Below are 27,344 nucleotides of genomic sequence, written 5' to 3'. Positions count from 1 at the left end.
TTTTTACGATATTAACTCCATTTCTCATGCCGCATGTATTTCCAAATTTGTATAAGTTGTGAAACACCCTTTTCCTTTAATTTGGCCGATCAGAACAATTTTCACATTTTGCAATTCAGTATTTACAACTCTGTGAATAGTGTTTAACGTAAGTAGAGTAACCAACAATATAACTTATGTTTTAAATACTTAAAATAAACACAACTGTAATAATTATGTTACTAAAATTAGTATAATTAACGAAGTAGTATAAAAAAATCCTCAAAATTATCCAGTAAATTAGAAAGTTTCATCGTCTTCAATTAATTCTTTGATATATTGAAGGTTGTGATTGAAATAGAATAAGCAAAATGTAAATGTATTATAAACTAATACTACAATTCAAAAATATTGGGTATATTTAATAATATACGATTTTGAAAAAAGTCACTTCACAAGCGATCATAAAATCTGGCGAAGGCGCTAATGTTAAAATTAATGTTAACATTATTTATAATTATGTAAAAAATGTGATCGATATGATTTCGTCATTTTTTTCTATCAAACTAGTTATACATATTGCAACACCCTTACGATTTATTTAGTTACATGAGTCAGAGTATGAATCATTCTTTTTTTTTAATAGACATAAGATACCAAAATGTGTCCTTTACCTAAGTATTAGTCCAACTTCTATCACTCTATTTCAAAAATCTTCAAATATACGTATGTAGTAACTCGTGAAATATTTTTACGTATCTAAGCTACATTCTGTATAATAACAGATATACAGTACGTAAGTAAAGCATAGCAATTCGATAATACTAAATTTTATCTTGACAACATTCGGTCGGAAAAAAATATGTTTAAAATAACTAACCACAGATATTTTGTAGACATAAATTATCGAATATTTATTTTTAAGAAGTGGAAAAGTATCTCCTAATTACTATGCTTTCTGCAGCAAATTATACTCAAGCTAATTTTCTAGACGATGTATTTATTTATGTGTAAAAATCAATCAATCAGTAATGTAATACATGCATTTAAAGATTCCAGGAATAATACCATACAAAAATAACTTATAACCTAAAATAACGTCGATATGTGTGGACAACCCATATATGCGGCTTATTTTGGCACAGAAATTGGTCCTATATAAATAGAATGACCCGGTGCCGAAATAGTTTGACAAATAAATATCCCTATTTTTCACAGAAATTGTAAGGGACTAATTTCATCTTTCATATAAAAAATCTGTCTTCGGTCAGGATATTTATTTTATTTTTAATTATATTGTTACGAATGTCTTATTAACAATAACACTATAATAACTCATGTCGAAAGATTAACTTGTGACACGCCGTAGTGATCTTCGATCATTTTGTCGCATTTTATCGCAAGTAGTAGGTATTTATTTTAATTTTTTTATAGTTTTAAATTATTTCATTTCTAATTAAAATCCAAATTCGACGCTCATAAGTGTAAATGGAAGAGGAGAAGGAAATGAACGCATTTTTTAATAAAACAAAAGAGTTCATTGGATTGATTTTCTTACAGATACACTGTAAAAAAATTTCACTCAAATTTCACTTAATTTTACTCAGTACTGTATAGTACAGACTCGATTGAATGGAATTTTCACTTTATTAGTATGAGTACAACTGAGTTAAACTATTACATCAGAAATGAGTGAGTTTTACTCAAATCCGAGTTACTGCTAACTACAAAACAGAAAAGAGACAGGCTAACTATCAATTGAGTGACTTTTGACTGAAATTTTCACTCTATTAGTATGAGTACAACTGATTGTGAGTGAAATTATTGCAACAGAAATTAATGAGTCATTTTTTACTCAGAGTTGGTTTTTAATTAACTAAATATTGAGTGCAAAAATGAATCACTCATAAATGATTAATTAGAATATACAGTGTTGAAATTAATTCATTTCACGGGGCCTCCTCCTGTTCTCCTGGCGATCACGCTTTTCTGGAGCATCTAACGGGCCCCTATCAACTGTGGTCGAGATTACAAAAGCAATATGTAAGTGGTGCCATCTTCACGGCGCCATTCAAATTACCCGAAATTAATATACTTTTAAACTCACTCAGTAATCAGGACATTTACTCTGATTTAGGTACGAGTGCACCAAATGTGAGTTTACGTGAAGAATTTATTTAAGGAGTACCTATATTTGAATTAAAGTAGTCAGTTTTAGTTTAAATATAATCACAAATTGATCAAAATCATATTAGAGGAAAAGTCAACTCTGAATTGGTTTTACATACTCAGAATAGAATCAAAAGTGATTGATAGTTAGCAGTAACTCGGATTTGAGTAAAACTCACTCATTTCTGATGCAATAGTTTCACTCATTGTCAGTTGTACTCATAATAATAGGGTGAAAATTTCACTCAATTGGGTGTGGACAGAAATTGATACATTATTGAGTAAAACTGAGTGTTTGAGTGAAATTTTTTTACAGTGTAGTATGTTCAACATTAAAAATCTAAATCTGAATTCTTACAGCCTCTTTGTGACTCCCCCTGTAAAAGATATGTATGCAATATGCATGTACATGAGATTTTTCTTAAACATCTTTTTTAATTTATTTCTTCTTTCTTAAACGCCTTCTAACATTATATCTTCCCCACGTCCTTTTTTTGGAAATATTTTTAACTGTGACGAAGAGCGTATATGTATATTTCTTACTTGTCTCCTAAATAATAATAGTTTATTTACTTTTCTACACGTCAGCAGGCTTTTTATTTATGTGCAATAAACGTTGAATTTCCACTCTCAAAATTTCACTTAAAATAAAATTGGTGCCACCTGGACTGAAATAAAATAAACTATTTCGATTCACAATATTTTTCTACAGCAAAGCCGATTTAATTTTATTTTATTTCCCGTAGGCGCAGAGTACTTCCATATTCCTAAAATAAAATGCCGCTTTTAACTTTCCTTCATAATGAGTTACGAGTATACTAAAGTAGATGTTGAGCATTCAAATACAAAGATGCAGGTTGTTAGAAAGTGAAGTAATAAATAATACTTACTCTTATTTAATAAAAGGATAGGCAAATTTTAAATTTTTAAAGACAAAACCAAATTGTTTTACCAAATTTAAATTACACCACAATAAATTAAAAATGCTTTTATAAATCAGCAAGTTTAGTAAAATATACAAGTTATCGAGATTAATGGAATTTTTTATATTAACAAGCTATCTATATAACCTGGCTAACACATACCAATACATGCTTATAATAGATGAACTTAGGCTGCCTCTACTATATTTTAAATAAAAATTTAACAAGAATGTGAAACGTTGAAATATATCAATGATATTAATAATATATGAATAGATATCGGAAACGTTAGGGTGACTGCAATGTGGTACAGGGTTGGCTGTAGGCCGAGTTCTCTCTTATGTAATTTTATTCAAACATAAAGTGACACAACCGTTGCCTTCGTAATAGTATGAAGCAAAAAGGGACAGTATCTATTTTTCTACACTAAACACTTCACATGGAACTTACCATAGGTATAGTACGTAATAATAACTACCAGCAAAAGTTAACGAAATAAAAATTTCTTATGGCTTGTTTACACGGGAACAGTCAACTAAATTTTAACTAAATTTTAAGTCACTTGAACCTATTTGAACAGCGCATATGTGGTAAGTAACAAGTTATGGAGCAAGTAAAAATTTAGTACACTGGAATAGAATTTATTCTATTTTTTCGTGCAAGTTGACGACTTGCACCGAACTTTTCCCTCCTGCTGATCCACTTTCGCTCCCAAAGTCGTTTAGGTCTATTTTTCTCTTCATATATTTCTTCATTTATTTCTTCTAATATAATATTTAGGATATTTCGTAGTATGCCATTCAATTCTTCTACAAACTGCTGCCTCACGTTCATCTCGTCAGGTTTGCAAATATTTATAAACTGCACTAGAACTTACCAACAACTAAACTTAGAACTTACCAGTGCAAACATCACTTGCAGAAAAGGCAGTAACTTAAAATTTAGTTACCACTTACCTACTGTCCCCGTGTAAACAAGCCTTTGAAGGAAAGCGATTGTACAAAATAATTGACAGTTGTGCTAAGTGTTCCAAAAAATATGGGATATGTGTTAATAAATATTTTCTGTAATATCTTCATAACCGAGCATAATTTCGACTTTTGATAGGTACCTATACATTTTTTGTCTAGAATAAAATTATCTACCTATTTCTAATAGTTGCATGTAAAAATTTAAATGTACAAAACAATTACAGAAGAATAATCACAACGGGTTGTAGTAAAATGAACGTCCTGTATTATTTAACCTAATACAAACATAATTACTGCATACTTCATGAAGAGAAACTAAGCAACAGCAGCATTTTGCTCAAATCAAACTGGGTTCTGAGTTAAGGAGAAAACGTGAAATAAAAAAAGGAAACTTTAACACCTTGCAACTTTTTTCGTTGAAGCAAGTTTGGTTAAATATAAATACCCTTGAAGTACCTAACATTCGTTAGGTGACAACCTGTATATGAATGACTTACCAAATGCTTTTGAAATTTACAAAAATTGAAACAATGACCTAAGTATGTCTTTATATTTTGAAAATCCCGATTAAAATAAGCTCAAATACAGCAACAATATTTTTATTTTGTAATTTTTTCGAATTCTGGTAGATGGCAGAAAAATATAAACACTTGAATTTTTAAAAAGAGCAGCCTGTAGATTTCGATATACAGGGAGTTCTACAAGTTCTATGATAAACTTTGACAGATGATTCGTTTTTGTTTAGAAATTACAAGCATTTAAAAAAATATTATGTCATATTTCAAAGTGCCTGTTAAATAAAAATCATGGTTGCTATAACAATAATTATTATTTGTGTTTAAAGCTTAAACATTAGTTAATCTTTATTAACCAAATTAACAAATCCTAAGACTATAAAAATTATTCAAAATGTCCACCCTTGACTCAAATGCAAGCCTCAACATCGGCGAACTAAAGATTCCGTCACTTGACGGAGGAGAATTTTGATCATTTCTTATCTGATTAATTCTTTCAATGCATTCAGGATACAGATGTATTCCCATTTGAATACCCTTTTGCAAAGACAATATCACTTCACTTCACTTCACTTCACTTGTAAATAAATGCATTTTTTATTTAGCACTTTAAAGCTAAGTGTCAAATGAATTAACAAAATGATATTTGATTGAAATATGAAATTATATATTTTTAAAATGTTTGTAACTTCTGAACAAAAATATTATAAGAAAAAATGTTTGAAACTAACCCAGTTACCATCTGCCACAGGTTGTCATAGAGAACACCCTGTATATGTTGTTTTACACAAATAAATGAAGAGTTAATAATAAGGCAACTAATTATAATATACTGTCCATAGTAAGGGAGTATGTAATTATCTATGTAACAATGTGTAGTGTTTTTTTCCTCAACTGTGTGCGATAGTTTCATGAGTGAAAAAATTTACTATTCATACAAATATTAGAATACTTTTTCTGCTAGCAAAACATATATGATATAAATTCAATTTTAAACAATCTATTTTTGCAACTTAAAAAATCGTGTTGATTTTCTAAATTCTGATTTCTAGTGAATTAAAATTAAACCTGTGTTGAGAATAATATTTGGCATTTTATTAGTTTACATTTACCAAACCGTGTTACATCATAAATGCGAAATTTCATTACGAATTTGGTGGGTTGCCAAAATTTCAAATTTATCGCAGCTATTGCAATAATGTTTTTCCCAGTGTAATCAGCAACATTTTCGATCAATTAGCCATAGAGTTATATAAATGTTTGTGATGAATCACACAAATTTTTGAAATTTATTCCATAATCAGAGCATGCAGTTTTTTCAAATAACATCGGCAAAATCTTGTGTTTCGTGTTATTTTCCTATAATTTTATGTAATACATTAACAGTCAAAAGTCGACGTAACTCTGAAGCTAACTTAGATATGCAATTGAAATCTCGCGGTACTTAATCGGATAATACTGACTGCAAATTGTCGATTTTTTTATAATTTTTATTAATAATTATGTATACTGTTAACTCGCCATCACACGCCCTGTATACTGTATAGATAAATATACTGCGTGATTTTGAATTTTGGAATCAATTTTTCTTTTTAATATTCGACCATGTGATTCTCTACAAAACGATGTAATGTAAGAATTCTAAATTGTCTCCTAGTATTATGGGGACAAATCAGAAAAATGTGTACATTTTTATATAAATATTTTTCTTAAAATGGATAATGAGAGATATATCCACTTCGAAGGATGATAGAGATTGTTTTTTGAAAGTCATTAATATTTTAAACTTAGATTTAAGGTATCTGGATATTAATTTCTGCAATATCATTCAAGTCGTAAGCCTTCCATAAGGGGTAATTTTAGACTGTTACTATTTCATCCCCATCTTTTTTATTTATGCTCCATTTTTTTATTTTTTAATTATTATTAGATAAAAGAAGAAGCGATGTTTACATATAAGAAGATATTTGTAAAATTTCACATCAGCAGCATGTGAGTTGAAATGCATTTCGAATATTGTGTTATTTCTTGAAAGAAGGCGACATTATCAAAAGACGAAAAAAATCGTATTTGTAAATGTTAAATTTTTCGTTAAATGGTTCGATTTAAATGTTTTTATATGGGGAAAAAATAAAAAAAATTATAGAAGAAATAGTAACAGTCAACTACCCTTTGCGCAAGACCTTCATATATCCCAAATCTAAGTGTAAAATACGAATATGATTTTTTTGGTGTAATTATCATATTTTGGCTTCAAGGTTATTTGGTAGCATTTATGCTCCTTTGTATAAATACACCCATAATCTGCCAAGCAAATTTAGCCAAGTATTTTCATTACATTCTGTATTAGGTATATTACAGAATATTTTCTAATACCTTCTTAATTGTTTCAGGTTTTTCGTTACTATTATGGATAGGTGCTGCTTTGTGTTTCACTGCTTTTATAATTAGAAAATTCACAACTCACGAAATAGATAACGATAATCTTATATTAGGATGTGTGCTCGTTGTTGTAGTTGTTGTTACTGGGTGTTTTATGTATTTCCAAGAACACAAAAGCCACAAAGTAAGTAATCCAACATTTACAACATTACAACAAAATAACAATATTTTTTTAAATTTTTTGAATTATTAAAAGTACGTTCTTCCTGCATAATTTCTTACATTGAGTTCATGCATATAAAACAATAATTCATAAGTTTATTAATAAATTCATCATATTAACTAACATGAAGGTGACAGCAATTATCATTTACCTGTTTGCTATATTGCAGATTATGGAGTCATTTGCAAATATGGTACCTCCGAAAGCGACTGTGATAAGAGGTGGAGAAACGATGACTATTATGTCCAAAGATTTAGTTGTCGGGGATTTGGTTGAAATGAAATTTGGTGACCGAATACCTGCAGATATTAGGATCATTCAGAGTCAAGGGTTTAAAGTAAGAACATACATTTTAAATTGAGTAATATTTTTCATTTTTGAAAATGTCTACGAAAACACTTGCAGCGTTGAAAAATGTAAATATTTTGAAAGTACAAGAAGCATTTTGGATAATTGTTTTTTTATTTAAATGTTTTATGTTTTTACAATTTTCAGAGTGGAGATATCTTATACATTTTTTATTATTAGCTCTTTCTACTTTTGCTTTACTTTAAATTTAAGTTAATTCAAATTTTCTTAAAATTCTCATTAAGTCAGATAAACTGTTTGATACCCATCAAAAAACATCTTTAAACTACAGAAATAGGTTAATTTTCGTGACTGAATTTCATGTTGTGATATTGGCCCAAAGTAATGTCAAAACCATAGTTGCTAGAAACAGGAATAGAAAATGATTTCTTCAAAACTTTGCAACATCGTTTAATGATGTCACATTCCTTTTTTTTTCTTATTTTAGATAATTATATTTTTGCTTTGCTTGTTTATGAAATTATTTCTTTAGCGTATCTAGTTTTTTAGTACCATATAGTAGGCATATAAGATGAACCAAATTAAATAAGCACTATTGCTAATTTTGTTATTATTGGAGATACAAAATAGGTTAAAGAAGTAACAATTTTTCTGCTGATTAAAATAAACTAAAAGAAACAAAATATTAGGCAAATTATATTATTTTAAGTGGAACACCTTGTATTTTATATTATATTATAACTGAATAGACCGTTTATTTTTTCAACATTGCTTGGGGTAAAGGGAACATTATACGTGTTAGAAAGAGACTTGGAACATATTTTCCGTTACATATAAACGCATCAAACTTATATGATTTATCATCAAGTATTTTTGTTTAACTTATATCAGTCAACAGATTTGCATTAACAAAATAGCTACTTCTTTTTTAGCTGATTTTGTACCTCCAGTAACAACTAAGTTAGCAATTGTGCCCAGTTCAATTAGTTTACCCAATGTATAGGTTAATTTTTCTCGCTTTTTCTTTAAAATTCAAAACATTGAAAAATTAGTGAATACGAATTTAAATATTTCTATATTAAAACAAATAGTTGTTAGTCAATCATTTCCTAGTCCAAAATATTGTCAATTGTGTATTGAAATTCCATAAAATGAATTATTAAAATGTTCCAAGTAGATAATTTTTATTTGTCAGCATTTTTCAGTCTAAAATATCGTCAATTTTGTATTGAAACGAATTATTAAAATGTTTCAGGTAGATAATTCAGCACTCACTGGAGAATCTGAACCACAATTCAGAACTATTGAGTGTTCTAGCGATAATATTCTCGAAACCAAGAATTTTACCTTCTTCTCCACAAATGCTGTCGAAGGAACTGCAAGAGGTACCTACTAAAAACAATTAATAATCAACCTACGTAGAATTTTACGGGGTGTAACAACGACTTTGTGATAAACTTTCAAGACTGATTCCTTGTCAAAAAAACAACAGTAACTTATTTTTAATCAGTTACCCATCTCATATTACTTATCTATACATAGCTTTAAGCGTGATACAGGCAAATTGTCTTTTACAGATTTGGATAACCCATTCCCAAATGAAATTTTTGCGCCTGTTTCTTTTTCTTTTTTCTAAAATACACAATTCACAGTTAAAAATTCAAAGTATGACCAAGTTAGGTGCTCGTTACCGCAAATCATAAGTATAAATAAATTAATTTGCTATAAAATTAAGAAGCACAAAAGTTTTATTTTGAACTGGTCTAAAGAAAGCTGAAAAATCTGCAATTTTTTTTTTGAGAATTGAAACCTCTCGAATCTCTCCTAATTATTATGCCACTGGATAGTACTTATCAAATTGTTTAAGTAGGAAACAATTATATTTTCAGTGGTTATTGGAGTAACTAGTCGAAAATCGTTATTATTGTGTTTTTGTCTGCTTTAACAAGAGATCCCCTTGAAAGAAGGAAAAGATGGTCTTGAAAGATGGAAGAGGTAGTCTTGAAAATTTGACACAACATCACTGCTACACCCTGTATTTAAGTTTCATATGCTAACAATTATATAGAAAAAAACTGACATTAGTGAAACTCTGTAACTTAACACCAACATAAATATTCTTTTACCAGCATAAATTTTCATAGGCATTGTCTGCGAAACTGGTGACCGTACAGTAATGGGAAGGATAGCCGGTTTAACAGCTAGATTGCAACCAAATAAAACCCCAATCGCTCGAGAGCTGGAACACTTCATGAAGATCATTAGTGTATGGGCATGCTTTTTGGGAGTCGTCTTTGGAGCTGCAGCTTTAGGCATGAACTATTCCTGGATCGAAGCCTCTTTATTTCTTATTGGTATCATTGTTGCCAACGTACCAGAAGGTAGGAATAGTCTCACATCCTCTTTATACCATAAATTTGTTGGTGTAATGCATCTATAAAATTATTTATGCATCCCAAAAATTGAGATGTAATGAAAACATGAAATGATATTTCTGATGACAAAATTACATTTGTAACTTTAAAACAAGCAGTAGTAGTATCAACATTTAGTTTAGAGCCGGCTCCACTCTCTAAATATTCACCAAACTAAAAAATGTGTCCAACATTTGCAAATTGCTTGGTTAAAAATCTATAGCGCTTGTGTACTTGCTATTTTTTGTACAAACATAGAGAATTTACAAACTCCAATCTGTGGAAACGAGAATTCATTTTCACAAACTGAAATTTGTAACTGATGTGGTCTTTGCAGCAGATGTCACGTATATTTTGTTGATCTGTCATTCATAAAGGCTTTGATGAATATTTGACATGTGAAGACAGGATTTCGAATGTATCAATATGCATCATCTACATCTACACCATACGACATTTGTATACTTTGACAAATATCAGGCAATTCACCACATCAATGGATACTAAACAATTATAATACAATGTGACAGTTCTAACGTTATGCGAAAGACCTCTTACATTGCTAAAAATAAAATGACTTCGAATTCTTGGACACCAATTAAGAATTCGTTATCCAATGTAAAATTGAAAGGAAGATGGCTAATATGTGGAAATAAAAACAATTATATAAATGTTAAAAGTTTCGTCAATTTTATTTCAACATTCTCAGAACTCTTCGAATCAAATGTTGTACCTATTACAATAAGTAATAAGTTAATTAATATTCATCCAAAAAGTACTTTGGTATTGAAGAGATGTGGAAATAAAATCGATGAAGTGATTAAAAGATTAAAATAAAACTGGATCATTTGTTGGTTGTCTTAAAGATGAGAACTAATAAAATTGAAATCGGCATGTATCTGGTGGGTTCATCCGACGAATGTTGTTTACTAAATTTAACAATGCTGGTCAGGGCATTAGTCTGAAGAGGAGTTATTTCCTGCAATATTAATTAAAAATTTTTCGCCTAGTGGTGACACGGGTCTCAATTTCATTGTATGTACCTGCAACCTTTGCCAATCTGGTCATATCGAAGACCTAGACATTGAATAATTATTAGATCAACACTGTTATATCTCACCCCAATATATAACTGTTTTTTTGTTTTCACTATCCACATATAATCTAGCAAAAACAAGAACAAAAAATACAGATATTCTCGTTATTTCATTTTACTGGTTTATAAACTAATTGTTTTCTTCTTTCCAGGTTTACTTGCCACCGTAACGGTATGTCTGTCTGTGACAGCAAAGCGTATGGCAGCCAAAAACTGTTTAGTGAAAAATTTGGAAGCTGTGGAAACTCTAGGATCCACATCAATTATCTGTTCAGATAAAACTGGTACTCTTACCCAGAATAAAATGACTGTTTGCCACTTCTGGTGTGACGGCACAATTATCGATGCAGACTCTACTACTCAACAAGAGGAAGCGCAAGAATATAATACATCTGAAGGTAAATTCAAAGTTAACTTCACGTAAATACTTTAAATGTGTTTTTAAATAGGTTTTCAAACTCTAATGAGGTGTGCCACCCTTTGTAATAGAGCAGAGTTTGTTCATGGGCAAGAGGATAAACCAATTCAATCCAGGCAAGTTAGAGGGGATGCCTCAGAAGAAGCCATTTTGAAATTCGTGGAACTCAGTCATATACATGGAAATCCGACCGATTTCCGACACAAGAATCCCAAATTACTTGAAATTCCTTTTAGTTCTGTGACCAAATACCAAGTAAGTATATAGAATAGTTCAGGGTGCACAGAAAATATTTAGTAAAATATACAGTTAATGTAATATAATTTCTCTATTTTTATACCAAAATTCGTTATTAAGAAACTAAAATATGAGTCACAAATAAATGACCAGTGGCAAGTATTTGGAATATTTTAAATTCATTAATCCTTTACTTAACGTGTTATTGAAATATTCCGTTTTGCTCTCCCAGAATTATTTCTGTGGCAGATTTCTGAATTCTTAGATTTCCTCTTTCTAGATCAGTATTCACGCCATGGAAGAAGGTGGTTGCCTAGTAGTGATGAAGGGCGCCCCAGAACGCATCTTAGCCAGGTCTTCGAAAATGTGCACTAAAAAGGGAACTGAAGAAATGACTGACGATATGAGAATACTCTGTGACAGAGCTATGACTGAACTCGCGGAAAAAGGAGAGAGGGTGTTAGGTTTTGCCGACTTAATGTTGGACAGTTCTTATACGAAGGATTTTAAATTCTGCGGGGAACCACCCAATTTCCCTAGAAAAGATCTGAGATTTGTTGGATTCATGTCTCTGATCGACCCGCCCAGACCACAGGTTCCAGACGCGGTGGAGAGGTGTAGAAGTGCTGGTATTAGGGTGGTTATGGTAACAGGAGATCATCCAGTAAGTAAAACTTTTTTAATTACTGATAAAGTCTAGTTTACATTTATTTTTTATTTAGTAAACTGTTCAAAAATTAGTCAAGAAATTGTCACAATTGATTACAGTGAGTCAAAAAATTTTCAATTACATAATGTAATGTAATATATTCTCAGAGAAGCTACCTTCACGTAAAATTGCATCAAAAGTTAACCGTTGACATTGGATTTAGAAACCTAATTAACATAAAAAAGTTTCTTGAGAAAAAATTAAGATTAACATAGAAAGCAATAAGATAACAATAATAAATATAAAAAAAATACCAAAACAAGGATAAAAACGCAAGAAAATTGAACTAGACGTACTAACCTATAAATATTTAGGAATCATCATTATGGTGATAGAGAAAAAATAGAACTAGAATTAGCAAATAGAAATAGTGTCTGGAAATACAGCCAATCCATTCTGCTACAAGACTTTCAGTATAAACATTTGTCTTGATTCTTAATAAACTGATAGGTTAGGTCAGATTAGGTTTGAGGGTTGCTTTCACTGTACAGCAAAAACTAAAACGCTCTCTCAACGGTAAAAATAAAGTATTTTTATTGAAAACTAAGTTTGTAAAAAAAGACGTTGTCAGGGCGAGTGTTCGCTGGAGAGTCCCCCTTGGTGTGGAGTCGCTTGCAGAAGTACCTGGTCCTTGGCGCCAATCTGCTGTCGACCTTTTCTTTGGAACCCTGTTGCGTCCTGGGTGGCGTCAGGATGGTGCTATTGACGTTGTACTTAAAAATGGTCACTTGCAGCATGTGTACCCACAGGTTTTTCTGAATGTAAATAATGAAAATCATAAAAATGATTCCATTAATCTTATCTCTCGCCCGTGGACATATTTTCATAAGGGCGTAGGGGGCGATTTCCCGGGACGGCCGAAGCAGAGCCCTTTTTGTAAATTAAAAAAAAATAATAAAAAAGGCACACAATCAGTGAATTTTAAAACCAGATTCTAAAAAAAATTTCATCTTGCTCCTGATCTCGTGCCCCCGAAGCTCGATTGTCTTTAATGGATGCCCCTCTATCTAAAATAAGTGCAAGTTTTTATTTGTCAGCTCGGAATTTTTTTTTTACATTTACTAACAGGTACTGGTCGGTCAATCATATTCGACCAGGGCGCATAATTTAGAAATACATTCCTGCTCTGGTCTTCGTCATGTATGAAATGAAACGTGCATGTAGAGAGCATAATGAATTTTGCTGTTTCTAGACTCTTGTGCTCCTTTCCGTAATTAACTTCCCATAATTGTTGATAAATTAAAATAAAATAATTAGATTTTATTTACGATCCGTTGTTGATGAGCTCTTAACATTTTCCGGTTTCTGGATTCTGGAAATAATTATTTTGAAGTTGTAACCCCTCAGATCCTTTCTAATGTTGATATTTTACATATACTGTGAGGGAACTGCATTATTTGAAGTTTAAAGTCTATATATTCAATGTTCCTTGAGTAATAGATCCAAAACTGTTCATCAAAATTTGAAGGATGAATAATTTAACATGTTACTTTTTCTTTTAATTAGAGAAATCAAGAAAAATTTTGCTGTAACATCGCTCCTGTACCCTCTACATGGTACCTATTTACCTATTTCCATGTGTCAATAAACTGAATTTATTGATCAAAGGTTACTAACTTTTAGTAATAATAACAAACTACCAGTCATTACAAATTTTTAAATTATACCAGCGAATAACATGTATATTATGGAGAGTAAAGGTAAGGAGCATTCTCTCTGTATGTAGAAAGTGTCCGAAAAATAGAGTACAATTAAGATGGCATTACTATAGTTGAAATCCCACATTTGAAAGGAAGCACACTTGGTTAAGGCAGCTATACACGTTACGGTGGACTTGTCAGGTGGATCTGTACAGGCAGATCCATACACTACAGGCAGACTAGAGACCTGAACAATCTACACACGTTACGGTAAAATTCCAACGATTCTTTCAGTTTTAAGCAATGGAATTGAAAGGTGATGATACGTTGGCAATGGTAGGCCTGGTAACAGGTATACCGCAACGTGTGTGACCGCCTTTATACTGTTTATTTACTACTTCTATCGCCAATCCTGGTTGCTCACTAATGCCCTTCTAGCTATTTCTTGAACTACAATGTAAGCGTTTAACCGGACACTGTTACAGCTAATTCTCTATAAGAGAGAATCCTCTTTCTCTCTACACTCCATAATGTGTACGTAGATAAATTGGGTACATTGAATGAATATTAAAAGCCAATATATTCAAAAATTAACAAATAAAACTAGTGCTATTATTTCAAATTCCTTGGGCTAGAACATTTACCACAATGTGTATGTATCAATCAAACAAAATAATGTTTTAAAATAATTTATTATACCTCATGCATATTCCCATATTTATTTTTTCAAAAATTATGTCAAATTTGTTTCCAGATCACTGCCAAGGCTATTGCACAGCAAGTAGGGATAATAAAAGCTAAGGAAGTAATCGAGGTATATAATATAAACACAATAGAGACGCTACCTCCCAACATAAAAGACAAAGCCATAGTAATTCATGGCTCTGCTTTAAGAGACACCACTAACCAAGAATTAGATGGTATATTATACAATTTTAAAGAAATTGTTTTTGCAAGGACTTCACCTACACAGAAACTACACATTGTTGAAGGCTGTCAAAGATTGGGAGAGATAGGTATGGCAAAAGACAAAAATTTATTGCAATTTTAAACTCAATGACCCCTATTTTTCAGTCGCAGTAACAGGTGATGGTGTCAATGACGCACCGGCCCTTAAGAAGGCAGATATAGGTATCGCTATGGGCATATCAGGTTCAGAAGTATCTCAACAATCGGCAGACATGATCTTACTAGATGATAACTTTGCCTCTATTATAACAGGTGTCGAGGAAGGTCGCAGAATATTTGATAATTTGAAAAAATCTATTGCATATACATTAGCCTCTAATGTTCCTGAAATCCTACCATTTTTGGCTTTTGTGCTTTTAAGCATTCCACTTCCATTAGGTAAGTAAATTTTGACAGTTTAATGAGGAATTCATTGAAGAATTTCATAAAATTTTGTAGGTGTTATGGCTATTTTGTGTATAGATTTACTAACGGATATGTTGCCGGCTATTAGTTTGGCTTATGAAAAAGCCGAGAGTGACATTATGATGAGACCTCCAAGAAATCCGAAAAAGGATAAACTAGTAACGAGAAAGCTGTACTTTCTTGCATATGGTCACATAGGCCTGATTGAAGCTTTAGGGGGCTTCTTTGTATACTTTGCTATTATGGCTGAAAACGGATTTATGCCCATGAAATTATTCGGTAAGCACTTGGAACAGAGTTAACTTGATTTTTTTTAATGGATACAGGGTGGTCACATGAAAATTGCTCGCATTGCTTCAAGATATGAGAAAATTTGTATAAATAAAAATTGTAGGAAACTCTTTAAATTTTTTAATGTTCATATTATAAAAATAATTGAACATCTAATTGACAATTCATTATTAATTCATGATTTTTTGTTATAAATTTAGTGGGTGTCTATAAGAAATTTGATTTGGTTAGTGACTTATATTTAGATTAAATTTGACAAATTAAATAATTTTTAGTTTTTTGTATACCACAAGCATAAGAAGTTTTTATGAAAATGTGAATATATATTTTTTACTCAGGCCTTCGAGAAAAATGGGATTCTGAATCTGTAAACGACCTCATGGATTCATTTGGCCAGGAATGGACTTATGAACACAGAAAAGAACTAGAATACACGTGTTATACTGCTTTCATGATATCAGTCGTAGTGACTCAATGGGTTGATTTAATCGTTTGTAAAACTAGGATCAATTCGATATTTAAACAAGGTAAGAAAAAATATATACAATAACTTCATATGAAGCTCGATGGGTTGTTTGTCACCTTTTCCTTTATTACCGTAAAATACAAAAAAATATAAAAAATAAATATAATAGTAATAAAATAATAAATCAAATCACACCAAATTCCGTATTGCTGCACTGCACTGCTGGGCAATTTGTCAACCACTTGTCAACAGCTGATATTTATTGCCCAGTGGCCCAATGTAGCTGTGTTTGTATTTCGTTTGCCCGTGCTCGCATTCTTCAACTGGGCGTATACATTTCTACCACCTTCATGTTTAGTTCGACCAGGCTTGTATATGGGTATGGCTAAATAAATATGGGAACAAGTTTTTCAAATATTTCAATGCTGAGATGCTGCATCAGCGACCGAACCTGGTACATACTGTCAACCTTAATATCGGAAAGACTATATTACATGTTTCATATTTAGGCTAATATTGCACTAGAATGCCAAATGGAATACCATGGCAACACAGCTAATTTGCATGTATTTTTAACTAATAATACTGTGAAAGATAACTACTCTGCGGACTACATGCCCTGTTCAGTATTGAATAATTCAACCCACCAACATCTAGTAAACAGTAAAGATCACTCATCAGCAGGATCGCCGACTTTGAATATTATTATTATATTAGTTGTTTACTATAATAGTTGTTTACTTATTGAACACATCGTTCAATAAGTCCCGGGACTAACGTAGAGATGGCGCTAATAATGCCATGTATATACCAAGGTTCAGAAGTACCAACCTTTAGATGAGATGTGTCAAAATTTGATGTAATTCGAAACATAACCAAGAAAGCTATAGTGGTTAAAGTGACGCTACCTTTGCAATCGTGAAAAAATGCCCACACATGAAGAAGAAGAAAGTCATCTTTCATCAAGACAACGCAGCGTGGCACAAGTCACTCAAAACGATGACCAAATTCAACGAATTGGGCTTCCAACTGCTTCCCCATCGCCGGATCTGGCCCCCAGCGACTACTGGCTCTTTGCGGATCTCAAAAAGATGCTCCAGTGAAAAAGATTTGGCTCGAATGAGGAGGTGATCGCTGCTACTGAGGCTCATTTTGAGTCAATTGTATTACACTTGAAGGAGATTATGTTGATGAATAATAAAGAATTTTGCGGATAAAATGTTGTTTTCATAGTTAGTCCCGGGACTTATTGAACGATGTGTTATATTGGGGGTGTATCGCAATGCTGGATGGGGTATCTTGCCAATGAACAGTTGTTTCCTACAAACTAAAAAGTTTATTTCACTTGGTACGATATTACTTATGTTTCATATTGCAAAGAGATTAGTAGGTCACTCTCTGCCAGTGGTATAAAGTAATGCTTTGTGCCAGTAGACATTGAGTAGCAATGACATTTAAAACATATCTGTCTAACTTTTCCGAATTCAAAGTGACATTTTCTTACAGGAATGGGAAACATGGTACTAAATATTAGTTTAATTGTGGAAACCGTAGTGGCCTGTATGTTATCGTACCTTCCTCACATGCACTACTTAAAGTTCTACCCAATACTATTCAGATGGTAATATTTTGAGACTTCCGTTTACCTGTATATAACTTTATGATTTTTCAGGTGGTGCTACTCAATACCGTTTGCCATATTTATTTTTATTTTTGACGAGGCAAGGAAATGGCATATAAGAAAATATCCTGACGGATGGTACAGGAAAGAAACATATTACTAGAGACATTTTAGTATTTGTAGCTATGTAGGTTTAGTATATGAACTATAATTATAGTAACTAGTCAGTGTTAAGAATAATTTTTAATATCAAGTTTAAGTTAAGAAGTGTTGACTTATTTTGAAAGTTGAATTTAGAATTTAGTATGTTATTACCGAGTTTAGTTTAATTTAGTTAGAATTAGAAATCTATTTAGTTAGTAATTTATTTAAATATTATTTATACTATAAACTGCATGTTGCACTCTCATTAAGGACCTAATTGACAGTATAAATTTGCAGTCGTAAAAGAACAAAACCATTTTTCTAAACATAGAAGTTAAATTTTGTACTAGACAATTATATTTTGTTAATCTGCTTCAGTAACAATTTTTAATTGTTATTTTGGTTAACTACTACATCAAATGCCTCTCCTATAAAAATTAATAGCAGCTGCAGGTGTTAGTAACACCTTCATATGTATAAGATAAATGTGTTCATTAAGTATATGTATGAATCAATTATATCTTTAAAACTGTATTAATATAATAAACAATCCTCCAGAAATTATGAATTGTAATATAAATTTTCTGTTAATGGTAGGTAACATATTTTTAACTGTTCTTTTAACAAAAATTAGAGTTAACAAAAAACTTATAATTTTTCTTGTCTGACAAGAAGAGGAACACTGCATATTTATCAAAAATATTATATAAGGTGTGTTGTAATAATTTTTTGAAAGTATTTTATTCATTTTTGTAATTATTTACAAAAAAAACTAAGTTTTAATGTACCTACCTACCTTATACAGGCTGCAACAAATTCGCTTCTCACCACAGAGATCTCGGAAACGGTAAGAGATACGAACTAGGAGCAAAGTTGCGTAATCAGGGCTAACATGATTAGTTTTCGAAATATTTGAAAATAACCGAAATTTTGGAAATACTTTTTTGCTTCATTTCAGCCTTTAGGCCAATCAATAGGGATTTTTTGGCACTCTTAAATATTACAGCAAATTTCATGTATTAACTACAAAAAATCATATTTTTTTTTGGTTTTTTATAATATCTCAAAAAATAATGATGGAATCGTCTTACTCTCAATAGGACTTTTGTAGAAAATAAAAAGACCTATAAAATGGTTTTTTGAGCGACCCGATCGGTTTATTTTTTACAGAGAAAATCTGGAAAAACTGCTAAATCTTTTTTCAAAAATTCATAACTCCGTCAAATTTGTAGCTGGAAAAACAATCTTGCAGAAAATGACAGATAATAATATGTAGTTTAATCGTGCACAAGATGGTTTCTGTCTGATGCATAGTTTTTGCACAATTGCATTATAAACAAATTAGGGTCTTTTTTTGCACAGCGTGGCGATTTATCAAAATAGGTCCGATTTAAATTCTGAAAACGGCATCTGAAAGTAGACGACAAAATCTCCAATTTGTATATCTCGGATTTTCGTCTGGGTGATGGGAAATATGCTAAAAATGCCCTTGAAAGTCACCCGAAATAATCGAAAGTAGGTAAGTTCGAGCTCGCTGCTTCCCCCACTACAGCGTGGAGCATACTTTTGATTGTTTCGGGCGACTTTGAAGGACATTTTTACCATATTTCCTATCACCCAGGCGAAGATCCGAGATATACCAATTGGAGATTTTGTTGTCTACTTTCAGATGACATTTTCAGAATTTAAATCTGACCATTTTTAATAAATCACCACATTGTGCAAAAAAAGACCCTAATTTGTTTATAAAAACTATGCATTGGACAGAAACCATCTTGCACACGATTAAACTACATATTATTATCTGTCATTTTCCTCAATATTGTTTTTCAGCTTCAAATTTGATGGAGTTATGAATTTTTGAAGAAAAGGCTATTTTAGAGGTATTTCTGGATTTTCTCTGTAAAAAAACAAACCGATCGGATCACACAAAAAACCATTTTATAGTTTTTTTTTTCTCTACAAAAGTCCTATTGAGAGTAAGATGATTCCATCATTATATTTCGAGACATTATAAAAAAAAAACAAAAAAATTTAATTTTTTGCAGTTTTTATTGTTTAAAAAAAATTGTTCACGACTTTGCTGGGGAAATCACTTGGGTTTTCATTTACCAAGTATTTTTCAAAAAGAAATACTTGAAATTAGCTATAATATTTAAGTGTAAAAACAGCCTCTTTTTTCGCTGTATTGGTTGGCCTACTTGTTTGAGGTGATATTGAAAAATGAAAAACAGTCAGCAATTACAGAATCGCCAAAATTTTGTACATGAAGTTATATGGACAGATGACAGTAAATTTTCTAAGGGTGTTATTTTCAATAGAAATACAGAACACATCGGGAACTTTATTCTTGAATTATAGAGAGTAGAAGGAGAGAAAGGGGGCGTGTCTCTACTAAAACTCATTAATCGGTGTTCTTGAATGGTGTTCTATTGAGTAATGATGGAAGAATTGTTCCCTATTTCTTCTACTGATATTTTCGGGGGAACAGGCAAGGATCATTAGACCTAACCCTATATTTTTTGACATGTTTCACAAATTACGAATTCCGCAATTTGTCTGTAATATGACTAGTTACTGTTTTGTGGTGATATCCTTCGAGAAATTTGAGGAAACATTAGTATAATTTGTGTTTACTTGAAGGACTGTACAATACATGAATAAAATAATAATAGTATAAAATGGATCTGCCTAATATAGTATTAAAATATTTGTAAGTTCTTCCCAGTTAGCCCTCATTTTCTCTCTAGTGTAGCTGGGTGTTAAATTTCATATACATTTGTTTTTTTACCCTCAAAATATTCTATTAGAAGTTCTTTTTGTGTAGAAATTACTCGATTTAGCTTCAGTTTTTTATTAATTTCCATTTTCTTTATATACTACTACTACTACTACTATAAGGAACCAAATAAAATTGTCATTAAATGTATGGGCCGGTATTTTTGGAGACCGCATTATAGGACCTTTCATCTATGAGGGCAATTTAAACGGTTATAGTTATCTCAATTTTAGGACTACTGAGTTCGAGGCATACGTGCTGAATATTCCATTAAATATATTACCACAGGTATGGTTCCAACAAGATGGTGCACCGCCACACAACACTAGAAATATCAGGGATTTTCTAAATCAAGAGTTTCCCGGACAATGAATAGGAAATGGTGACGTAGTCGAGTGGCCGGCACGGTCACCTGATTTATTCCCCCTTGATATTTTTTATGGGGAACGTTGAAACATAAAATTTATAAAGAAGTTCCCAACAACATAGAAGAATCAAGGGCAAATATCTTGCTGAGAAGAAATATTCAAAGGGCAGTACAAAATATTGCTAGACGGATAGATTTTTGTGTAGAAGAAAACAGAAATGTATTTGAACGTTTACTGTAATTTTTTAAAGTATAATATTCATTTGGAGTTTTGGTTATTCATATGCATTTTTAAGAATTAATTTATGATAATAAAATTAAAATTGTAATAATGTTTTAATTTTGACACAACTTATCGGTTATGTATAACCAGGTGCTGGTAATAGTTTAAATAACTACTTTGATTTCACGGGGTCTAACGACACTTAGGGTGTACATTCAATAAAAAAAGAAATCTAAGTAAAAAATTTAGATAAATTTGAAACAANAACTGAAAACTGAATTGTGGAATTGTGGTGGAACATTTACCTTCCGAAGTGTATCGTATCGTCAATCGTCATTTCATAATCGTCTTGCTTAGTTTCATGGAAATCGGAATTATCGAATGTATTCCGCATGTGTGTTAAGTAAATTCTGATATGTAGAAAATCAAAGACATGTCATAATTATCTTCAATAATGTGAATCAATAAAAACGTTAATTGCAAATTAAGAACTGAAATAATGTGTACAATATCTTACTAATAAAATTACTGGCTTTCACTCACATACAAAGTAAACAAAATACAAATACGCAAAATAAGCATTATTTTATTTAACAATTAAATAACTTTCTTTTCAAAAATAAACACAATTAAAATATAAATATGCAAAATAATCAACTTTATTTTATTTAACAAATTAAAACGTTTTTCTTATGAAATATCGGTGCTATTTTCAAAATTCAGAGGGGTGACACGTGGCACGTGTGTTAGGAATAAAACTCGAATAAAATGTTGCCATTTCTTTCGATATACACTCGTACTCGTATTAAAAAATTAACATAGGATAAATATGGAATGTAAAATAATCGGATGGTATTCCGATTGTAAAAAGATTCCGAGTGCCAATATTCCGATTATTCGAATCATCCGATTATGCCCATCACTAAGCTACATAAAAACAAGAAGTTACTCACAGATCATAGATTAATGATTTGCAGTTAGTCAGCTAGGGAAATTATTACATCCAATCATGGGCAAGCATTTAGAGGACAGCTTGCGCCCTCATTGTGTCTGGAACGAACTAAAATCGAACAGGCTTCATTCTGTACGTTTAAGAATGCAGCTTTCGATTGCAACACTTTAGAGAATTACTCGATGTTATAAATTTTTCTAAAATTAAGTTACTAACTGGAATTACGATGACAATGACGATATGGAAGAAAATATAACTTTTCAAATAGGTTTTTCTACACAGGATGACGGGGTTTCTAAGAAAATTGGGTTGAAGCTGGAACAGTCGAGAGTGTTCTGCATATTTCAGAACTTTATTGGTTGCAATATTTTTATGAAAGATCTTATATTGTACAATTTTGCAAATTTATATACTGAGTGTTTCATAAAAATGAAACAGGTGAACAAGGATTTTTTTCTCATTTCACTACCTACTTTCCTACATTATTAATTGAAATCTCTTGATGTAAATTTATAGTTACTAACAAGACGCTTTCTTTGAAAATCCATATACTGGATGTTCTACATAAAGAATTATCGGTNTGAAGGATTGTACAATACATGAATAAAATAATAATAGTATAAAATGGATCTGCCTAATATAGTATTAAAATATTTGTAAGTTCTTCCCAGTTAGCCCTCATTTTCTCTCTAGTGTAGCTGGGTGTTAAATTTCATATACATTTGTTTTTTTACCCTCAATATATTCTATTAGAACTTGTTTTTGTGTAGAAATTACTCGATTTAGCTTCAGTTTTTTATTAATTTCCATTTTCTTTATATACTACTACTACTATAAGGAACCAAATAAAATTGTCATTAAATGTATCGGCCGGTATTTTTGGAGACCGCATTATAGGATCTTTCATCTATGAGGGCAATTTAAACGGTTATAGTTATCTCAATTTTAGGACTACTGAGTTCGAGGCATACGTGCTGAATATTCCATTAAATGTATTACCACAGGTATGGTTCCAACAAGATGGTGCACCGCCACACAACACTAGAAATATCAGGGATTTTCTAAATCAAGAGTTTCCCGGACAATGAATAGGAAATGGTGACGTAGTCGAGTGGCCGGCACGGTCACATAATTTATTCCCCCTTGATCTTTTTTATGGGGAACGTTGAAACATAAAATTTATAAAGAAGTTCCCAACAACATAGAAGAATCAAGGGCAAATATCTTGCTGAGAAGAAATATTCAAAGGGCAGTACAAAATATTGCTAGACGGATAGATTTTTGTGTAGAAGAAAACAGAAATGTATTTGAACGTTTACTGTAATTTTTTAAAGTATAATATTCATTTGGAGTTTTGGTTATTCATATGCATTTTTAAGAATTAATTTATGATAATAAAATTAAAATTGTAATAATGTTTTAATTTTGACACAACTTATCGGTTATGTATAACCAGGTGCTGGTAATAGTTTAAATAACTACTTTGATTTCACGGGGTCTAACGACACTTAGGGTGTACATTCAATAAAAAAAGAAATCTAAGTAAAAAATTTAGATAAATTTGAAACAATTACATGAAGATGAATTTTTCAAGACAAAACATCTGAATCTGGTTCGGGATGAGGCAATACAGTATTGGGGGTCATGAAGTCTTGCAAATAACGTAATAAAATTTCCAGGGCCGTATTTAAAAAAATGAAGTTAATGATGATCCTCGAAAGGCGAAATGTTACATATAAAAATTGATTATACCATTCGATAGAGGACAAAAAGTTGCCATGAGAAAGTGTTCTTCTGTTTTCAATATCACCTCAAACAAGGCTGAAATGAAGCATTTCCAAAATTTCGTGTTTTTTTCAAATATTTCCAAAGCTAATCATGTTAGAGGCATTATCTGATCACGCAACTTTGCCCCCATTTAAGCTAGTTCATATCTCTTACCGTTTCCGAGATCCCTGCAGTGAGAAGAGAATTTGTAACAGTATGTATTGTAACAGTTGTATATTAAATATATATTGTAAAATAAAATCTATGATATACTTAACACCAGTTTAATTATAAATTATAAATAATTACGATTTGAAAATTTGGATTCTGAAACTTAATTTTTTAGGGATTTAAAAAAATTAATTAAAACTGAGCTTATGTCATGGATAGACACCACCATTTGCTAAACAACTAAACAGAATCTGCTATTTGTCAGTAACAATATAGATTTTTTACCTATACTAAAAAAATGATTTTGTACGAGTTCAAAATTTCCTGTTAAAATAATGATAATTCAAATGATCAGATCTATCTATTATGTACCTATATGCTCTAAATAATAATAAAATACCTATTTTGTAGAAAGCAACAATCAATAAATTTAATAGCAGTAAATTAATGAACAATTCTTTTTTCCTGCTAATACCTTTGTCATTTTTTATCACAATTCTTGCCTTTTTTATTAGAATGTTCTCATTTATAATATGTTATTATTTAATAAAGTAAAAATTCTTTTTTAAAAGTCCTGAATTGCCATTTTTTAATTATATGAATAAATGGATGGGTCTCAAGATTTACAATTAATCTGCTTAGACGTTACATGATTGTTCTCTTATGTTGTAAGTGGCACATTAAGGAAGATTTGCTAGAGAGTATGCTTAAAATGGAAGAAATTGCTGCCATATAAATTGACTTTTTTTAGTTATTGCATAAAAAAATGGCAAAGCTTTAAAGTTTGGCAATTTTTGGTACATACACAGTTCCCGAAACTTAAATCATGCAAACAGATGCAGTTACTGTGACACACCTCTACAAAGGGTTATGTACATCCTTTGTGAATTTGTATTGTAAGCAATTTCATTGTAGGTGGACGCGAGTGTTGTCGGTGAACAATTTTTCATTTTCTCTTTGTGTTTGCGGTTTTACAATGGCCGATTTGAGAGAAAAGTGGATCTAGATAATTGTTTTGTTTTAAACTTGATAGAACCAAAACACAAAATATTAAAGGTATTTTATAGCTCAAAAATAATCCTATATAACTGTTATAGCAGCAAAAGGTCATGCCATGACTAAAGTTAAGGGGAAGATATGAAAAGAAAACATCTGTTCAGAAGTCAGTAAGAATGACTAGGTTCTCCACCAATGAAATGTGAGATCATATACTTACTGCTTTCATCATACAGCAGTTTTTGGTAAATTTTGACTATTGTTTTGCAGCCCTTACTTAGCTCTTTGCACCTTTTTCGTCTCCCCAAACATGAAAACTAAGTGAAACTGACAACGGTTTGATACAATAACAAAACAAGACTTCCAGAATGGGTACCACCACAATAAGATTGTTTAATATGACTTTGAGGTAACTACCACCTTTTATTGAATTTTCATTTCGTTTCAACAACAGTTTTAAAATTTTTGATATTTAATTTCCAATCTGCAAATTATTTTTTGATATCTAAAATCAGAACGTTAAGCCGTTAAAAAATGTATATATTATAAAACCTGTACCTATACTGACGTACAACTTAGACTTAGACGTAAGTATAAAATCTCTTTGCTTATGAGTATTTTGAGAAACAGTAACAATAATAATTTTTTTTCTTTTCATCAGAAAAGGTACATTGTTGTATCAAACTGGATAAATATAAACAATATTCATATGAATATGTTATCTTCACAGAAATACTTTGAAATATTTTAATCTAAATACCTAGTATATTCCATATAAATTTAATTTAAGACTCATTCGCGGACCATTCATAACTTTCACGTTTAAATCTGTACGGAAAATATTCAGGTATTTTTCAAATTTCGTTTTGTTCTGATTATAAAATTTATAGCCACAACTGTTTTATTGGCTGGTACTTGGCACTACTTAACTACTTACACTTTCGTCTTCTTATTTGTAGTAACTTTCGTATTTCGTCTTCTTAATTGGTTAAATAAACTGTGATTTTTTAAATTAATATCCATATGAATCAGTCAAATATATCGATACAAATCTATAAACTATAATCATAGAAAAATTAATATACAAGAACTATAATAAATAATAAAACTTTAATAAATAATCATGTGAATTTTGCCTACCCTACCAGTAATTCTTTCTACTAGTTTAGACAAATAGTAAGTAGTACCAATACCAATAGATAAAACAAATTACAAATTTGCAAATGTAAGGTTAAGGAATAATCGTTCAAGTTAGGTTAACTTAAAATAGATATATTTACTTATTTTATAATAGTGTTAGTTTCATACTTACACATACTTTCTGTGTTTTGGTAATAAAATATAACTTCACCGTAAGCTAGTATATAAAAAATTACATAAATGTACTACTTTTTTATTTCTAGAAAATGATGCGTTATGAGGAAGAAAACGAAAAGTTACAAGACAAATCAGCTTGTGCTGGAGTTAGGGCTGATTTAAAAATGTGTCTCCTAGAAAGCGATTGCTGTAAAGTGGTAAGTTTTCGACTGATTATGCCTCTATAAAATTTCTTATGCTAACTTCCTTCATTAAAATAGTTTCCATATTTAATATATTTTTAAATGACCCTTAAAGCCAAGCCATAATGCTTTTTATTAACAAAGTACCATGTAAAATGTAACGCCCTCATATAAATATTTCTAGCATAAGAAGACGCCACGTGAATGTTTAAAGCTCAATGATGGTACAGTTCCAACTCAGTGCCAAGTCCTTCGTAACACCTTCTTTGAATGCAAACGATCTTTGGTAATTAATAATTTTAATAGAAATTTTTTATTAATCTATATGTACTTACCTATTTTTTTATTTTCAGTTGGACAACAGACAGAGATTTAGAGGAAGAAAGGGATATTAGAATATTTGACTTACCAAATCAACAGAAGGTTTAATGATTTAGTTGTATATATTGAGTGATTATTTATTTTTTAATAAAGTTGTAACTGATATTGGCTTTATTAAAAAAAACATGCCTAATATGATTATACTTCTATCAAATATTGTAATTTAGAAAGTATATAAATTAGTTGGGTTTAATAATAGACAGAAATGTAAAAGAGAAACACATTTTCTACAAGGATAATTCATTTATTTTTAAAAAGCTAAATATACAATTTGCTTCTGGCTAATTTTGTTATACAAAATAATACTACTACAATAACATAATAGTGG

At 30.9% G+C, this 27,344-nt stretch overlaps 2 protein-coding genes across 3 annotated transcripts in view; both read left to right on the top strand.

Annotated features, from left to right (window-relative positions):
- Nucleotides 1-18,392, top strand: part of LOC108906661 (sodium/potassium-transporting ATPase subunit alpha) — an 83,283-nt gene extending 64,891 nt beyond the window's left edge. The window contains exons 3-15 of the mRNA XM_018709975.1: nt 6,951-7,123; nt 7,332-7,499; nt 8,727-8,856; nt 9,616-9,852; nt 11,134-11,379; nt 11,431-11,654; nt 11,917-12,300; nt 14,740-15,001; nt 15,060-15,332; nt 15,393-15,638; nt 15,989-16,177; nt 17,623-17,737; nt 17,789-18,392. Coding sequence (XP_018565491.1) covers nt 6,951-7,123; nt 7,332-7,499; nt 8,727-8,856; nt 9,616-9,852; nt 11,134-11,379; nt 11,431-11,654; nt 11,917-12,300; nt 14,740-15,001; nt 15,060-15,332; nt 15,393-15,638; nt 15,989-16,177; nt 17,623-17,737; nt 17,789-17,900 — 2,759 coding nt within the window. The 3' untranslated portion in view covers nt 17,901-18,392. The remainder of the gene's footprint in view (nt 1-6,950; nt 7,124-7,331; nt 7,500-8,726; nt 8,857-9,615; nt 9,853-11,133; nt 11,380-11,430; nt 11,655-11,916; nt 12,301-14,739; nt 15,002-15,059; nt 15,333-15,392; nt 15,639-15,988; nt 16,178-17,622; nt 17,738-17,788) is intronic.
- A 7,982-nt stretch (nt 18,393-26,374) lies between these two features.
- LOC111691286 (cytochrome c oxidase assembly factor 5-like) lies at nt 26,375-27,151 on the top strand. Of its 2 annotated transcripts, none has more exons than XM_023454229.1 (4): nt 26,375-26,488; nt 26,540-26,650; nt 26,820-26,921; nt 26,989-27,151. In XM_023454229.1, the coding sequence occupies exons 2-4, from the start codon at nt 26,543-26,545 to the stop codon at nt 27,028-27,030; spliced, it is 252 nt and encodes an 83-aa protein (XP_023309997.1). In that variant the 5' UTR covers nt 26,375-26,488; nt 26,540-26,542; the 3' UTR covers nt 27,031-27,151. The 2 variants fall into 2 exon arrangements, with proteins under 2 accessions (XP_023309997.1, XP_023309998.1); XM_023454230.1 differs by having other exon boundaries at nt 26,389-26,467.
- Nucleotides 27,152-27,344: the final 193 nt, after the last annotated feature.

The sequence above is a fragment of the Anoplophora glabripennis genome, unplaced genomic scaffold, assembly GCF_000390285.2.
Source record: "Anoplophora glabripennis isolate ALB-LARVAE unplaced genomic scaffold, Agla_2.0 scaffold185, whole genome shotgun sequence".
Classification (NCBI taxonomy): domain Eukaryota; kingdom Metazoa; phylum Arthropoda; class Insecta; order Coleoptera; family Cerambycidae; genus Anoplophora; species Anoplophora glabripennis.
The sequence above is the reverse complement of the archived record's forward strand: the minus strand, read 5'-3'. Positions and strand labels throughout refer to the sequence as shown.

What these genes read in the sequence shown, in the direction of transcription:
- LOC111691286 (XM_023454229.1), top strand. Translation starts at nt 26,543, where the DNA reads ATGATGCGTTATGAGGAAGAAAACGAAAAGTTACAAGACAAATCAGCT. An exon ending in AAAGCGATTGCTGTAAAGTG is followed by an intron (nt 26,651 to 26,819) that starts GTAAGTTTTCGA and finishes AAATATTTCTAG; the next exon opens with CATAAGAAGACGCCACGTGA. An exon ending in TTGAATGCAAACGATCTTTG is followed by an intron (nt 26,922 to 26,988) that starts GTAATTAATAAT and finishes TTTTATTTTCAG; the next exon opens with TTGGACAACAGACAGAGATT.